An 18,195-nucleotide genomic window follows, 5' to 3' on the forward strand; every position below is an offset into this window, starting at 1 on the left:
TCAATTATATTGTTCTTTTTAAATTCTACTCCGCCTGGGTAACACTCAGACGGATCATCTATTGAAACGGCTAAGTTTGAAACTTAGTAGCAAAATTTAACGTCCTAGTGACATGTGGCTCCGACCAAATAAAACTAGTCACAAAAAGGCTTAGTAACTATACAACCGGTCTCGACCGAGACGAGAGGCCAATGGCCGGATGGTTGTTTATTTTACAAATTGCCTGTTCTAATATGGACAATGGCGTCCAGCGACACTTCTCTGGGTGCAATCGTCGCAAAGAGCAGCCTATCTGTTTGCTCTACGTACCTATGTAGACGGCAAAGATTTAACGACCAAATTGGTCAACTTATAGCCGTATGACCAGAACAGTCTAAAGAACGATCAAGTTCTCGAAACACCGGATGTCCTAGAACATCAACCGGTGATAATGGAGTTCTTAGGTTTTTCATTCCAAAATTGCACATTCTCCCATTGGGGAAAAAAGAGTTGTGTAATGGCTATTTAACCGTCTTGAAAAAGACATGAGGCCAATGGCTGGATGGTTATATATTTTAATAAATTCGCCGGCTCTAATGTGAAATATGGTGTCCGGCGGCACCCCTCCGGGTGAAATCGTCACATAAAGCACTCTATCGTTTGCTTTACGTAAGCCTGGAGGCGGCAAAAATTAATTTGGAACGAAATTAACCGCACAACCGTCCAGGGGCAAGAGCAGCCGGATTACTATTTGGCGCATGCTTTTCATAAGTTAGGAAAAATATCAAAAATATGTAGACTTGCAGTATATACGCAAAATTCAATTCAAAAATTAAAATCCAAACACAAATGCAAATATGTATAAAAACCGACTGAGTCGGAATATTTCATCAAATTAAAATTAAAATTGGCATGAAGGCAAAACAAGATTGTTAACCGCAAACACATCTGGTGCTGAGAGAAAATAAGAGTAATGTTACCCGACCCTATAGTTGGTAAAGTACAAAGATACTCGGCCTACAAGCCGGAAAAGAAAATAAATGGCATACTACCGTAGAAGTTGGAATGGCTTACTCAAGGTTATGGGGGTAGTTGCTGCTCCGGATGGTCCTGACCGGCAGGGAGGGCTCTTGATTGATCTTTAGCCGCTTGAGACTGGGTGTCTTGGTTTTTTTGGCACTCCGCCGGCTCCTCCTCATCATCTAAGACCTCATATCCCAGCTCAGCAGCCCAGTCTTTAAAGCGAGACGGAGCTGCCTCTCCCATAACTTGAACATCATACACCGTAGTGGCGTAATCATACCGAAGTTTGTACACTTCATAGTCTATGTCTGGATAGAGGATCCCCCAGGCTATCTTCAGGCGGGCCGCATTGTCCTGCTCATTCTCCTCCACCAGCCGGCTTTGCTCCTTAGCAATCTCATCCTGCTGCTGGTTCCTCAGGTCGACCAGCTCCACCCCCAACCGGGAAACGTCCACCCGGAGCTTTGAGTTCTCCTTATCAGCGTCCTTCAATTCCTTTAGATCAGATTGAGCATTCTTCAGTTTTAGCTCAATGTCATTGGCCCGGTTGTTGGCAGCATCGTTAGCAGCCGTCAGATTCCGGATCAGCTCCTCCTATTTCAACTATGCAGCTTCAATCTTTAATTCAGACATATAATTAGCATATTCAGTAGAGTTGAGGTTTTGAGTGACCCTCCATTTGGCGTCATTTACCTCTTCTTGTTTCCGCTTGAAGGGGCCCCGGAGCCCATCCATTCTCATCATAACCTAGAAAGGGACATCCGGAATATGAAACACTTAATAAAAGCAGAAGAAAAAATATCAGTGGAGAGTTGAGTTTAATTTACCTCCCCTAGATGGCCCATTATCTGTTTAAAATCCACTACCTGCAGATCAGGCACGGAGTTCTTCTCAGACTTGGTGAGGGTCCTCAGCATCCGTTTTGCAAACCCAGGAAGATCTGGCTTGTCGGATGTAAGATCTGCACCATAAGAAATACTTGGTGAGAGGGATGCAGCGTAGTTGGCACTCATTTGTTGCCGGCTGCTGACTAAACCTCTCGAAGGGTCGACCTTAGTCTTGACTCGCATAAAGTCAAGTGGCCAAGGAAGTTCAATCCTATTCTTACCTTGGGTTTGAGGTTGGGGTTTTGAGGCATCCTCCTGCTCAGTCGTTGTAACACCGGCTGCAACATTGGGTGGCTGGCCACCCTTCGATGCCGTACAGGCATCCGGCGCTTTCTTCCCCGAACTCTCTAAGCTTTCACTCAGCACCTTCATAACGGAGGGTGTTTTGACGCCGGTCGTAGGACGATCCGGATTGGCAAAGGAAGTTGACTGAGAAGGGTTCTTCTTCGCGACCTTGGCAGCCGGAGATTTATTCAGCTCATCTCCCTGTCTTTTGATAAGTTTGGAGATGGAGCGGGAACACTTTTGTTGGCACCCTGCAAAGGGAAGATCAAAAAGTTACCAGCCGGAAAAAACACTTAGAAGAAATTGAAAGAATATAAGACAGGTCAGGCGGTCATACCCCGCCTTTCTTGGCCTCTTTGGCTTCAACGGCTGCGCTTTTGGAAAGCAGGCTCTCCTTGCGTAGTTGAACAGCAGATTTGGCCGGGGTTTTCTCCAGGTCTACCATTCTCAAGGCGTCGGCTGCAAGGGGCAAACGGGAAGTTAGTCAAAACAATAAAAAGTTGGAAGTATAAAAACAAAGACGGCAACATTGTCGGATGCAAAGTGGATCTACCCTTGGGAAACATGGTGCTTAACCCGCAAGCAGACAGGAATCTTTCATCCTTGAAAAAGTCCGGATGAGGGATCTAGTTCTTTGGCACGATAATCTGAGTCCCATCCCCCAAGGGCTTAGTTGTGGTTTTGAAATAATCCGGGTCCATTATTTGCTCCTGGGCTCTAGAAGAGATTGCAAGAAGAGCACATTTTCTGCCCAGGAGAGCCGGTTCTTTATTATACCGGCGTAGTGTTCGGTTGTGTTTCAGTGTGGGAGAGGAGATCAAATAAAACTTCTCCTTCCACCCGGACCATTTGGACACCTTGTCCAAAGTCATTTGGTATTACGGCAAGGTGGTGAGAGTATACCACGCCCCATGACCGCCTGGGGCCTTGCTAAGATAATGCATATGAGCAAAGGCAGAAAAGTTGGGGTCTATATTCTGGAGCTCGCAGGCGGCAATATAACTCAATATATTCACCCACGAGTTTGGAGTGAGCTGCCAGACGCCCAGATCGTATCCCTTGAGGATTTTCCTTATTCTAGTATGGAAGGGGAACCGGAGGCTGGCTTCTATTACCGCCTCAAAGCAAACGAAGTAGTTGTCTGCATTTTCAATGTCATTCTCCCTGGCCATGACTGCATCCCTAGGCGAGACAATATCAAAGGGGTGTTTTTCCTTGAAGCCTTGAAGCCACCCTTCAACAAGGATGTATCACCTGGAAGCATCCTTATCTTCTTCGGGTCAGGGTTAGCAGAGGTCTTAGCCGGCTGCTGGTAGTCAGCCGCAAAATCGTCTAGATTGGAGCCAGATGCTTCGGCCCCCGAATTTCGGCGGAATCGTTGTCGCCTGCCTCCTCCCCTGATCCGTGAGAGGAGGCAGCCTCTTCACCGCCTACCTCCCTCACGCTTGAACTATCTGAGGATGAGGGAGCCTCATCCTTGGAACCACTCCTCTCCTCGAATTCCTCTTGTTCCCCATCCGGAACAACCTCATCCGCGGGCACTTCCCTAGCGTGCCGAATTCTTAGCTTAATAGTCGTTTTCTTAACTCTAGCCATTATGTCCTGCACAGACATAGAGAGGGAGGAATTCGAGGATGAGCACAGCAGTTCTGAAAGTCCAGAAAAGCACCCCTGTTCTAGATTCAGCCGTACCGGGAGACCGGCTGAATGTCCAAGGCAGTGCCGAGTGTGTGGATTGAGAGTTCATTTTTATTTTTAAAGACTGTGTATACAAACGGAACAAGAATGTATACAGATAAAAAAAGAAGAAAAAGTTGAAAGAGGGTACAGGCGGTTACCTTACTTTGATTATGAATTTTCTGAAAACTACAATAGACGTTGACCGGGTATTGTAATTGAGCACTCGGAAATCTTGAAAAATCTGATGCAGACGAATCAGAGTATCTATCTCTAAGAATCTCTCTTTCTCTCTCTAGAAAATCAAAATGATTGAAATAGTGAGAGGAGGAAGGGGGGTAAAACTCTATTTATAGAGGAGTGAAACGGAGGTATCCCCGTCACACCCCAGAAGGTGAATAGACGTAATTACTGTTCACCACTCACAGGGGGACGCGTGTCACAGGCGTCACGTGGCCCGCCACGTCACCCCTATGAGGGGCAAATGTTTAGGGTAAAAATACCCTAGACATGTGGACCAATGAGAGAGGCCCACGTGTCAAGCTCTGGCAGGCCACCATAGGCCACTCACCAGCTGACACATGGCAACCTCAGAGAATAATCAGAGTTGCGGCCTTCAAGGGCCCAATTCCCGAGAAATCCGCACTTTGCGGCGCAACCCATAAAATCTAGGTCAGGGTGACCTAGAGAGGGGCACATCAATGACCCTATAAATAGGGAGATATTCCCCCATTTTGGTTACACATTCAGTCATTTATTATACTTACTTTCTCTCTCATCAGAGAAAACTTGATCTCGGTGTCCGAGAAGATCCCATTTAATTTTCCGTCCATTTATCTCTTTTCAAGTTACTAACTTGATCTTCGGAGGTGGAGCTCCAACAACCCGGAGTCTCCGTTGCTTTTGCAGGTACAACTCAACCAGGCCAATCTTTGTGACGTAACTCTCCTAAGGGATAAAAACACCCAAAACACCATCTTTGTCTCATTTTTTCAAAACAATATCACCTTTTCGACTTATGAAAACAATCCTACCTTCATACCCTATATTCTCAAAAGAGGGTGAAAGCTGTAAAGTCTAATAAGAGAAGTAAAAATAGAGGAAAAGTAAATAAAAGAGAAAAAAAACACTTAGGGATGGAGTTAATTGGAGGAGAAACCGTAGGAGTGGGTCCCACAAACAACACAATTGAACGGAATTAGTTAATGGGAAGTGCTAGAAAAACTTTTGTCATCTTATGGGTAATTGTTCACAAATTTTTTAAAATAGGAGAAATTGGAGAAAATAATAAAATATGGAGATAATGCGGTTGGTGGAAGAACAAAAAAATTGTAAAAAACTAAAAGTAGTGTTGAGAATTGAAGGAGAGAGAATAGGGATTAATATTATTGAGTTCATTTGGTGAGAGAAATTAATTAAATACTAGATGAGTTCCGTGCAATACACAGATTTCTTTGAAATATAGAGTATATATTTTTGTATTCTTACGTATTAGAAAAATTATTGAGACATAACCATTAGCTGTAAATGCTACTTTTATAAAATTAATTTTGAAGAAGAACAAACCGAATGTGAAAATTTAAGCATATACATAAAAGTTAGATTTTTAATATACGATTTTAATTAAGCAAATAAAAAATTATTTTAAACTTGTAATATTTAAAGAAAAATAGAAAAAAAAATATGTACATCAAAGTATTTTGTTTGATGAAGTATAAGGTAAAGATGTATTAGATACCAATAGTGGGTGATAGAAGAAAAATAAATAAATTAAAGAGTATAGATAAATTGAGAGGAGGAAAAATTAAATTTGAAATTTGAAACCAAAGAAAATATAATGATGTCACATTTTTATATAGGCGGGAAAATTTTCTTATAAAGTTGCCACATGTTCAATATGATGTCAGCAGTTGTTCCTTTAATTTATTTATACATTGTAAAAGCTTTCCAAATAAGTAAATGAAACAAGTGTTTAAAAACGGCCGAAAAAAAAATTGGAGCAGGTCTTTAAAAATGAAAGGAGTACAAAACAACCTATTTTTGAGGTAATTTTTTTACAAATTTTCAAATTAAAAAAAAAATACAAAAACACAAAAGAAAACAAAGCTGAACGACCAAAATCCGTTTTCAGTTTGAAAAGTTGACAATCAGACCCCCCTAATCCCAGCCAAAAAAGCTCAGAAAAGTGACACATCAGCTGCAGTTATGAGCACCCAATAAGCAGGCACACTTGTCTTTCTTTACTACATAGTACATACTACATAATCTCATTCTGTTACCTTACAAATACCCAAAAAAATAATAATATTCGGAACACCAAAAACTAAAGAAGAAAATACCAAAATACATTAAAGAACCTTCTCAAAAAAAGCCTTTTGGTTTTAAATATCCTTGTTAATTTATCTTAAATTCATTGATCTATTTTGTAGTTAGCTTTTAAAAAAAAAAATCTATTTTGTAGTTATACACTTTAACACTTACTTCCTTTGTTTCTTTTTAGTTGACATGTTTCTTTAATCACGTTTATCAATGCATTTATTCAATTATTAAAATATTTAATTATCGATAAGTAAAAATTATAAAAAGTTCATATTTTGAAATTATGCAAAATGACGGATCGAACAGGATCTCACGTGACTATATTTTTCATTACGTATAAAGCACAAAACACGATCAAAGAGACGTGTGTGAATAGTGCTAAAGTCAAAACGTATCAACTAAATAAAAACGGAGGTAGTATATCTAAACTAATGCCATCCCTATGTAAAAGTCCCTTCATTTTTTTCCTACCGTGTATTCAAATACAGAATTTAAAAATATATATAACTAGTGAATAATGTGTGTAGGTGTGGAAAATAATATAACATACAAAAGAGAATGTGGAAGGGTTATTAAGTGTTACACTAAATAAATTTGACCCGTATTTTAATAAGTGTTACACACTTACACTTTCTTTTTGACAAAAAACTACATTTGAATATTATATCTTTCTTCTTTTATGATCCCCACATAAACCTACTACTACTTTTTTATTATTATTATTATAATATCTTTCATCTCACATTCATTATTTTTTTATTAAACTCCCTACTATTTTTCTTTTATAATTTTTTAGTACCCCAACTACCCTACTTACCTCTTATTTTATTTAATCAATTAAATTGTCTAAAAATATGTGCTGGTAATACTGTAATACTTATTAAAACACGGAGGGAGTACTATTTTGTTCTTGAATATCTTATATGCTTTGTATTAAATCATATCTTAGGGTATTACAAAGTGAATATGGGGCTGAAGACATAATATAGTCTAAGGGCCTGTTTTGATTGACTAAACTAAGTTGAGCTGAACTGAACTGAACTGAACTGAACTTATTAGAGATGAAATGAACTAAACTTATAAGAGCTGAATTGAACTAAACTGAACTGGATATTTTATGAGAGAAGGAAATTAAGAATTGAGCTGAAAATAATCTGAAGAGAACAGACCCTAAGACTCTAAGGTGTATATCAAAAAAAAAACTTCCTCTATTTTTTTAGTTGCATCACTTTGTAAATTGTGGATTTCTAGACAATTTTTAAAGATGAGAGAACAGAGAGAATAAAAAAAAATAGACCCATATGATAGAAGTGAGAAAGAGATAGTTTATTACTTATAAAAAGGAAACTAATGCAACTAATTTGAAACTTCCGATTCAGACGATGCAATAAAAAAATGAAGGAAGTACATAAAGTAAAGTGAATAGAAAAAATAAAAAATAGTTGGGGGAAGACTAAAATGAAAGTGTTTAAAAAGAGAGGGTAAGATATTGTTCATTTCACCTTATTTTTGTTAAACTCAAATTATTTTAACTAAGGGCCTGTTCTGTTACGTTGAAATTCAGTTCAGTTCAATTCAGTTCGGCTCAATTCAGTTCAATTCAGTTCAGTTCAATTCAGTTCAGTTCAGTTTCAGTTCAGTTCAGCTTAGCTCAGCTCAGCTGAGTTCAGTCAATGAGAACATATCCTAAACTGAAATTTTTTAGCACCACTTACAAAAAAATGTTGAGAACATATAATAATAATAATAATAATAATAATAATAATAATAATAAAAGGATAATTATTTAAGAAATCCGATAATTCACCATGATATCAACAAAATCGAGGGGGAGGACCAAACAGTCAAAGTATCACTATCCTCCATAATTCTAAATCCTCTCTTTTTTCACAGTTATTCCTCTTTCACTATGTAAAAAAGGTTCAAATTATAAATCATTATAAATCCTAGCACATTATCACATCACACTCCCAAAGTGTAGCCTCACTCTCACTCACTCACTCCTCACTAGAGGATAGCAAAAAGAAAATAATGTACCTTCTTCAACTATAGTAGCCTTAATCCACCATTACATTTCACATTAAACCCGATTACCCGGCCCGTTCATTTCTAATAGAAATATGGTTCAAAGAAGGTACATTGTTCAAATATTGGCTCTATGTTCATTATTTACACTAGGTCTGGGCCAATACAACTTCACTATTCCGGGACAGCACCCGGACCCGGAAGCCGTTGCCCGAGAAGTTCATAGGTAAGAGTATCATTTGACATTCTTCAACATTATTTTACGAGCATAACATCTTTTGTTAAGAATAAATCGAGTTATTATTGGCTATATTGTTGAATTCTACTCCGTAAGATACATTGCCCACCTATATATATGCAAAAGTAGTTTTAGCATATAAGGGGCATTTTCTTATCATTTTTATAAAAAACTGCTTTCCTAATCTTTTTTAATAAGGTTGTTGTGTATTCATTCTACGTACATTTTATGAATATTGATTGTTATCCCATTTTTAAGGTATTTTGGTTATTTCTTTGTTCATGTGTTGGTAAAAGATAGTCTTGGTTAGTTATATGTTAGTATCTTTACCAAAGAATACCCTGATTAGTAGTGTTCTACTTTATTCCTTAGTTTACGATCAAGTATATGTTTTTCATTTTGATATTTGAAATAAAAATGAACTCTGTAATAATAATGTACTATATAAACCAATGTTATATCAGAGCTATAATTTTTAACCTCCATCTATAATAAAACATATAACTTTGGTTTGTACAAATTTAAAAGTAGTGTCTAATGTCTAGTGTGCAATGTAAATTAAAAAGTTACTAAAATTGTGGGGATAGATAGAAAGATAAAGTTTCTTTAAAAAAAGAAAATTGAAACTTTTTAGAATATACATTTGGGTATATATTTGATACAAAGATATTAAAAAAATGCACAGCCTTACAAAGAAAAGTTGTGCCAATTACTAATTAAAGAGATTAGATTACATATGTCCAAAAAAAAAAAAAAAAAAAAAAGAAAGAGAGAGAGACTAGTAATCTGTACAATTTAAAGTTTATATGCGATATTAAACTTCATGCATTTTATTAATGGCTCACCAAAATCTAAAAGTAATTTTACTCGGTAGAACATTGGTAAAAAAAAAACTAAAAAAACACTAAGGGTCTGTTCTCATACGATTATTTTCAATTTAGTTCAGTTCAGCTTCTCATTTCTTTCTCTTATAAAATATTCATTTCATTTCAGCTCTAATAAGTTCAGATCAATTCAATTCAGTTCAGCTCATTTCAGTCAATGAGAACATGCCCTAAGACTAGGTTCACTTCACCCTAAAAAATAAGCAGAGTATTTAGTAAAAATAATTGTACGGAATAGTTAAGTAAAAATAAGTTTAGTTCATTAACAACAATTTTAGTTCAGTTAAAATCAATAACTTAAAAAAAAATATATATAAAAATAAAAAAATAATAATAATAGAGAATCACTAAAAATAATTTCAAAATATTTTTAGTTCACTATAAATAATTTTAGTTCAATAAACTTAATTTAAGTTCAACAAACATAAATTTAGTTTAGCAAAAATAAGGTGAAATGAAAAGGGCCTAAATATAGAAAAAAAAAATTAAGAAAATTCAAGAAAAACTAAAAAAAAAAAACTTCATTTCAACAAAAATAAGTTGAATACATGGGGAAAAAAAAAGTTAGTACCAACAAGGATTAATATTACTCGTATAATTAAGTTAAACATAAATAAGTGGAGGAAAATATAATGTTAATCAATTTGCAAACAAATTCCAGATACAAGTATATGGTTTTCTGCTTTATTTGAGATATTTATTTTAATGCTACATTGCTACGTACGTACTTCGTATGTCACTTTAACTTTTAGCTTTGGGTTATGTTTAGGATAATAGAATAGTGTTAACTGACCTCTTTATGAGATTATGGATTAATGAATCATACATTTTATTCTATTGTATAAAAATGATGAAAAAAAAAAAAAGAAAAAAAAAAAAAAAATAGTGTACTAGACTACTAGTGTGTAGTGTGTTTGAGGTTGGAATGTGAGCTTAGCTACCCTACATGGGGCGATGGGCAACTCCATGTTTCTTTGAGCAGTGTAATATCATGAAATCATGTCTAAGCTAATTTTGTCAGCAGAGTCGAGGACTAGCTATAGCCTTAGAATTCTACATTTCACAGTCTTTGATACGACAACATTCCAACCCTCTCTTCTTTCTTCTTCTATCCAGGTGTACGGGTACGGAATTGTTTATTACCCTCTCAGTTTTTTCTAAACTTTATTACCCTTTCCTGCCTAAGAAAAAAATTCAAGATCAGCTCGTTATGTGTGTGTTTAGCCAAAAAAAAAAAAAAAGTGTGTGTCTGGTCGTACTATGGACCGCTTGTAAAAGAGTAAAATAATGCTTATAACACTGGCTGAGTAATCCTTGTAATACTTCTCCCTCTGTATTTTTTTAAGTGTTACACTTATCAAGTCCGGTCGTGTTTTAATAAGTGTTATATTTTTTTTTTTAGCAAAAAACTACATTAAAATATTACATCTCTCTTCTCTCATGGTCCCCACCCAAACCCACTACTACTTTTTATATTATATCTTTCCTCTCACATTCATTACTTTTCAATAAACTATTAACTCATTTATTTTTATTTTTTTTACAATATTTTAATACTCCAACTACCCCACTTACCTCTTATTTTATTTAAGTCAATTTTTATTTTATTTAAGTCAATTAAATTGCCTTAAACTATATGTCGGTCAAACTGTAACACTTAAAAAAACACGAAAGAAGTAACTGATTAATCCCTATAACATTGATATATAGAAAACTGTTATAACATTGATGAAGTAACTGTTGTAACACTGATTGAGTAACCCTTATAACACTAACAAACACATTTAAGAATTTGTGATTCATTTAAGCTATTAAATATCATCTTTTGAAACTTGTTAATTAAAACTGCTAGCCCCTTTAATAAACTATAGAATATTGCACATTTCTAAAGGAGAAAACATGGATTTTTGTCTTTAATGATTTATTCATTGGATTTCCTATGTTAATAATTAGAAAAGTCACGTTCCTTCAAATAAAAGTTACTAATAGGGAGTAATTATGCTAAGTGATTATATCTTAATACATACATTTCTATATAATAATCGAGGGTGGGGTAGGATGTTTGCCTAATACGTATATAAAAGTCAAAACATGGGAAGAAAAACTGGATGCACTTGGAATCTGTAAATGCCTCTTTTTCTTTAAGATTTTGGCTTTTCTTTAGCTTCATATTTCACTTTGTTCAAACTTATTTAAATAATTTAACTACAACTTGGTACGTAGTTTATAACAACATTTGTACTCTTGGAGAACTAAAAGAGTCGGGAAGTGAAGCTAATTTAGGCCCCTATTCCAATAATTGTTAAGGCCAACTTATAAATTTATAATCTCTAACTCCCAATATAGTGCCCCTTATTGGGACACAAATAAAATTATAATGTGAATAACTGAATATGGATTGTTAGAGGTGACAATGTAGATAACTTGTCTCGTTCGAATAAATCAAATTTGATTGAATCTAGTTGGAATCTGAGTCTTGTTAATTAAATTATTGTGTTCATATAAAACGAAATTTGGATTAAGTTATTTTCGGATCGAGTCAGTTTTTAATACCTCTAGATAAAGTGTATCAGATCCTAACTTAGGAGAATTAAAGTTTCCTGAAAGCTGGTGTAAAGTTAAGTTAATCTAAATGTAATAACAAAAAAATTTGTACACCTATCTAGTGTACTCAAAAGCCTTTTTTGCCTAAGAAGTGAGTCATTACATTTATTCAAGCAAAATTGACATTAATAATATGAACATGCTAAGTTGCAATCGGAATATATATTAAGTTGAATATTGATGACAATTTCGCATGTTTAATTAGTTAATCTATACGACGAAAATAAACATTATTGTTTTCCTACGTAGGCTGGTGAATGTTTCTGTAACAAGAAGACATTTACTTGATGATGCTTCAAACTGCGCCACCGGCAATCCAATAGACGATTGCTGGCGATGCGACCCGAATTGGGGAAACGACCGTCAAAGGTTGGCCGATTGCGGTATCGGGTTTGGGCAGTATGCTTTAGGTGGCAAAGGTGGTGAGTACTACATAGTCACTGACCCTTCTGACGATGATGTTGTTAATCCAAAGCCTGGTACACTACGCTATGCTGTTATACGAACTGAACCTCTTTGGATCATCTTCGCTTCTAATATGGTTATCCACCTTTCTCAGGTATGCAACTCTTGTATGTTATACCAATATTAGTCTTTTTTTCATAGCAGTCATGCATATATAATAATACTTCGTAAGACGTACGTATGCTTCATAATTCAATTTATCATTTCATTAGAATTTCTTATAGTAGTTCGTATCAATCATTTAATCTGTCATTGTCTCCATTTCTAAATCTAATTGATTAGAGACTGATTTAGAAAACCAATTTTTTTTTTTTAAACCATAGAAAATCTAATTTAATACTCCGTAGTAATCATATTTGCAAAGTGTGACAATGGTCGAATATAATACATGACAATATTTTGGCTATGTTAGGCCACGACAGATAGATTAATCAAAATATTAAATTGGCTGAGCCTGATAAGATGCCGAAATTAACAAGGTAAAACTTTAAGCTAAATTAAGCCTTAATTCTAATAAAACAAGACATAAATGGTCAGCAAAAGTCTTGAATCAATTTCATCTATCAAATTTCATTGTAAGCACAATTTTAGTACAAAAATTTAATTTCTACTTGATTAAGGCTGGTTTTTTTAATGTGTTGTAGGAGTTAATCTTCAACAGTTACAAGACAGTAGATGGGAGAGGGGTGGATGTACACATAACAGGAGGAGGATGCATAACCTTGCAATATATTAGCAATGTAATTATCACCAACATCCATGTCCACCACTGCCACCCATCTGGTAACACCATGGTCCGAGATAGCCCAACCCATTATGGTTATCGAGGTTTGTCCGATGGGGATGGGATCTCTATATTTGGATCTAAGGATCTTTGGATCGACCACTGCTCGCTGTCTCACTGTAAGGATGGCCTCATCGACATTGTAATGGGCTCAACCGCTATCACGGTGTCCAACAACCATTTCTCCCACCACAATGAGGTTATGCTTCTAGGCCATAGTGACACATATGAGCCTGATACAGGAATGCAGGTACGTAACATCATATAACACTAAGGAAAATAAAAAACATTATCATGTGAGATGAGACAGACTGACAAATAACTACGTGATTTATCAATATTTAACAGGTTACAATCGCGTTCAACCATTTTGGACCGAAGCTAGTACAGAGGATGCCAAGGTGTAGAAAAGGGTATATACATGTTGTAAATAATGATTTTACACAATGGGAGATGTACGCAATTGGTGGTAGTGGAAATCCAACCATTAATAGCCAAGGAAATCGTTTCATTGCTCCTTTTGATCGTTATGCCAAAGAGGTAATACTTGCTTTAAGCCTCTAACCAAAGCCGTTTCAATAATCTTGCTAATTTCTGATTTGATTTAATTATTAAACTGTTTTAGATGTCATGTTATTTAACTAATAAAATCGGAGGTGACATTTAGGCCCCGTTTGGTTTAATGTAAAACATTTTCAATGGAAAATTAGTTTTCATGGAAAACATATTTTCAAGGAAAAACACAATTGCAAATTAGTTTTCATTTGTTTGGTTACATATAAGAAAAGTCCAAGAAAAATAAAAAATAAGAGTGGAAATGTAAGGATGAATGAGAGGGAAGTAAAAAAAGAGGTAAGGAGGAGAGAGGAAAATGTGGCTTCCCTTGTTTTTGGAAGGAAAATGTTTTTCATCATTAAGGATGGAATTTTCCACCCTTGAAAAATTGTTTTCCACTCCTTAACAAACCAAACAAAGGAAAATGGGAAAAAATGGAAAATTCACTTTCCATGAAATTTTCCATGAAAACCTTTTACGTCAAACCAAACAGGGCCTTAAAGTCGTAGACCACGTATCTATTTTGATTTAACATATTTCTTCGTTGTTTGTGGCTTGAATTATATACAAGTACCAAAGTAAAAGGTTCTCTATGTTAAATACTATAATAATATTCATTGATCATGTAAAAGTGTAATTGAAACTATGTGCATGACAACTAAGTTTGAAGGCGAGGTGAATTTGTTTAATTTAAACAAAAAATTATGGAAAAAAAGCACTTGCTCTGTTTTCTTGAATTTTACTCAAACTATTGTTGATATGTAAATCAAGAAAAGTGAAAATAGAGCCCACATATGTGAACACTTTTGTATTAATAGGAGAGAAATAGAGCTAGAGTAAAATATTTTTAAATAAAAGTTAGAATGCACAAGGTGATTAAAAGCTTATTATAAAAGGAATAGGGTAAAAGTGATTAAAAAAAAAAATTGAAAAAAAATGATAACAGATGAAAACAAAAAGTAAATACGGTAGGTTTTAAGATAATGGAAGAGGTATTAAATTTTAAATTATGAAGTTTGCCAATATGTAAAATGATAACTAACTTCGACGTGGGTCCCACGATATGATTAAAAGTCATTTGTTTTTGACTTTGTTTGAAATTGAAGGTCCCGTATCTGATAGTAGGACCTAAATTATCGTTGGATACCATTTTTTCCAATAACATTGATGAACTTTGTTGTTGTCCTACCTCCTACGTATGAGTAAAGGGGAGTCCGGGAGTGTGATTGTGTGAACATGCATTAGCACTTCCATTGATCTAAAATTATTTTATCACTTGGCTAGCTAGCTAGTGAACTATTTGCATGCATGTTTAACTTTAATTAAATATTTTACAAAAAATAAAAAAAATTAAATATTTTACAAACTAATCATAAAATACATAAATTTCCCTTCTTTCTCGGTTACAATATAAGTTGAACTTGTCAGTTATGTTTAGCCTATGTCATGAAAAGACCAATAATAAGGGGAAACTAGAGAAAAAATGTAAACTATATAAAGTAATTAAGTAATTATTTTGTAATTGTCAGTAATCTAAAATCTTGCAAACGATTGTATTCTAATGAAAACTACTTTATTGATAATGTTTTTTTTTTTAGTATATATATATATATATATAATCGATATATTAGTTTTGCCATTGTAAATGAGGTAAACCTTACTAAATACGAAGTATAAAAATAGAGTAAACTTATACAAAGCGGTATATAATAAGAGTGTTTGTTTTACCAACAACAGAGTAAAGTGAACAAAAAGGACAAAAACCCAATCAAGTACTTCTAAGTCATTTCTCCAAAATCAATTTATAAATCAAAAGCTATACTTGTGTATCTTATTAATTCCTCCAAAAAAAAAAACCAATAACTGCCTTAATCCAATAATCACACATCAATTGATCAATACATAATTGAAAAACAACATATCTTCATTATAATGTTACATCAAAGTCACATATCTTCATTATAATGTTACATCAAAGTCGATTTTCCATCATAGAAAAACATGTTATAGGAAATTCTATATCATTGTGCACAATACAATATTACGTGCATTTACACGAGTACATTCTAACACGATAGTATAATGATGTGGGGATAAATTGGAAAAATGGATGCAGGTAACAAAGAGAGTAGGAACAGACGAGAAAGATTGGAAGGGGTGGAATTGGAGATCAGAAGGAGACGAAATGGTTAACGGTGCATATTTTGTGGCGTCAGGAGCGGCTCTTGAAGTCCAATATGAGAAAGCTTACAGTGTGGAGCCCAAATCTTCTGCCTTCATTGACCAACTTGTCATGCATGCTGGCGTTCTTGGTGACAGGTTTATCATCTTTCCTTTTCTTTTTCTTTTTAAGCATCTTTCTCTTGGTATATTATTAATATTATTTTAGTGATTAAAATATTATTTTCGTGATTAAAATTGACTTTTAATTTACTATTCTTTCCGTCTCATGATACAGTATAGTTCCTGTTTTTCTATTTTGGAGAATTAAAATGTTATTCCTATTTCCATGTTTTAAGAGTATATAAAGATCATTATATCCTCACTTTTTAACTTTATTTATTGTACTTTAACCTATAGAGGATACTTATACGAAGTAGGAAATTTATAAGTCCAAAAACAAAATTTAATTGTAGCCAACATAAAAGATGTGGATATGTTAATAACATTAAAATTTATTGATACACAATTTTGTTAAACATTACATAAATTTTAGAATTTTTTTTTTCTTATTTTGTTTAAAGCTCTTTTTAATTGCATTTTATGTCGTTTCGTATTGTCTCGTGTCATGTACTGTAATAAATATGTTGTGTTTAATCAATGCAGTAGACACAATCTAGGAAAGTGGAGTGCTGGACCAGGTGACAAAACAGGATTAGACTCAGATGATTATGATTACAGCGATGATTATGATGGAGCCACACCTACAAATTCATCCCCAACTTACACTCTTCTATTCCTTTTGTTGATGTTATCATTTTGTTATTTGTATGGCATCCCGCCTAACGTCGATTTTCTATGACAAACATCTTAAAATCGAATTAGTTCTTGTCTGTTACTTCTAACTTTGACAGTAATGAGTAAAACTCATTATGTCTCTTAACTAGGGCTCTTTGTCATTACGGAGTACAAACTTTCTTATATAACTTTGTCTTTTATCAAATATCAGGGCTTAATATTTGGGCTTTTGTATATAATTCGGTTATATTTCGGTTCTTTTTTTTTTTAACCCAAACAAATCATAAACCATATTTTTAAAGTTTCCCAAATCGAACCATTAAAAAAAATTTAAAAAAAAAAACAAATTAATAATTCGGTTCAATTAGATTTTAAACTAAATTACTTTCACCCCTAGTTTATATATTTTTTCTTCTCCTCTATATCTCTCCTATTCTTGAAATTCGTGTCCTTCGCTCATGTTCCTATATTAGGTAGAGCGCCCCTCCGATTGTGGGTGATCTTAGGATTGATTTTCATCACTTGCCCTTATGCCTTCCTTAAAAAAAATGTGACATGAGACGTGGCACTAAAATTAATTATTTTGATCGTGCAATAAGATAGGAAAAGAAGAGAACATAAACAAAAAAAGAATCATGTTGAACATGAAGATATATATAGGGTGTGTTTTATTTACCTAATTTTTACTAATATGAACTTATCTTATCTTATTTTAATTCATTAAAACTTATTTTAATTGTAATTTGAACTTTGGTGACCATCATCAACCCTTATTTAAAACTTATTTTTCCTGAATTTATCAACTTATAAAGTTTGAAATAAGTGAAAATAAGGTGAACATAACTTATTTTTAAAGTGTATATTAATCTCCTATTTCTTCTCCTATAGCTTCCTTCTCCATCTCATTTATTTTTACCACCTTTCCCTCATGATAAAAACCATGCGTTGCAATAAGAATCATTATATCAATCAACAATTATAAATTTATAACTTGACCACAAAGGTAATAAATGTATTCATATTGAAAAAGGATGACAACTTGACAAGGATATCAAATAATTAGGCCACATCTTCTATTTTTATTCAAATCTTCACATTCCAAAACTATGGAAATTGTTCTTTGAAAAAGGCTCTATTTCTTGAATATATACGTAGTATATAATAAGCCACTACAAATTAATAAGCTTCTAATTTCCGCATAAAACCAAATTATTCCCATGACTATGTAATATAAGTAATGGTTACACTTTCATTATATATACGATTATTGAAGTTGGTCAAGCGTGAGCAAGCATGGGCAAGCTAGAAGGATAATTTCCAAAGAATATATTTGCATATAATTTGGTGTCTAAATGAACTGAATGATCTTGGATATAGTGGATATGTTTGGTGATGTAAAAATAATTAATTTGCATCTCATGTTATCCATATTTTATCCTTCTTTAATTTATAATCTCACTTTGAATAGCTTTCTTTTCCCTTTTTAGGAAGTGTACACAGCTTTGAGGACCG

At 34.1% G+C, this 18,195-nt stretch overlaps 1 protein-coding gene across 1 annotated transcript; it reads left to right on the forward strand.

Moving 5' to 3' along the window:
- Positions 1-8,029: 8,029 nt before the first annotated feature.
- On the forward strand, positions 8,030-17,214 carry LOC110719048 (probable pectate lyase 12). The gene is made up of 6 exons (XM_021897961.1): positions 8,030-8,421; positions 12,171-12,480; positions 13,031-13,420; positions 13,519-13,710; positions 15,842-16,044; positions 16,552-17,214. The coding sequence occupies exons 1-6, from the start codon at positions 8,291-8,293 to the stop codon at positions 16,745-16,747; spliced, it is 1,422 nt and encodes a 473-aa protein (XP_021753653.1). The 5' UTR covers positions 8,030-8,290; the 3' UTR covers positions 16,748-17,214.
- The last annotated feature ends 981 nt before the right edge of the window (positions 17,215-18,195 follow it).

This window comes from Chenopodium quinoa, unplaced genomic scaffold (genome assembly GCF_001683475.1).
Source record: "Chenopodium quinoa cultivar QQ74 unplaced genomic scaffold, ASM168347v1, whole genome shotgun sequence".
Taxonomy (NCBI): Eukaryota; Viridiplantae; Streptophyta; class Magnoliopsida; order Caryophyllales; family Amaranthaceae; genus Chenopodium; species Chenopodium quinoa.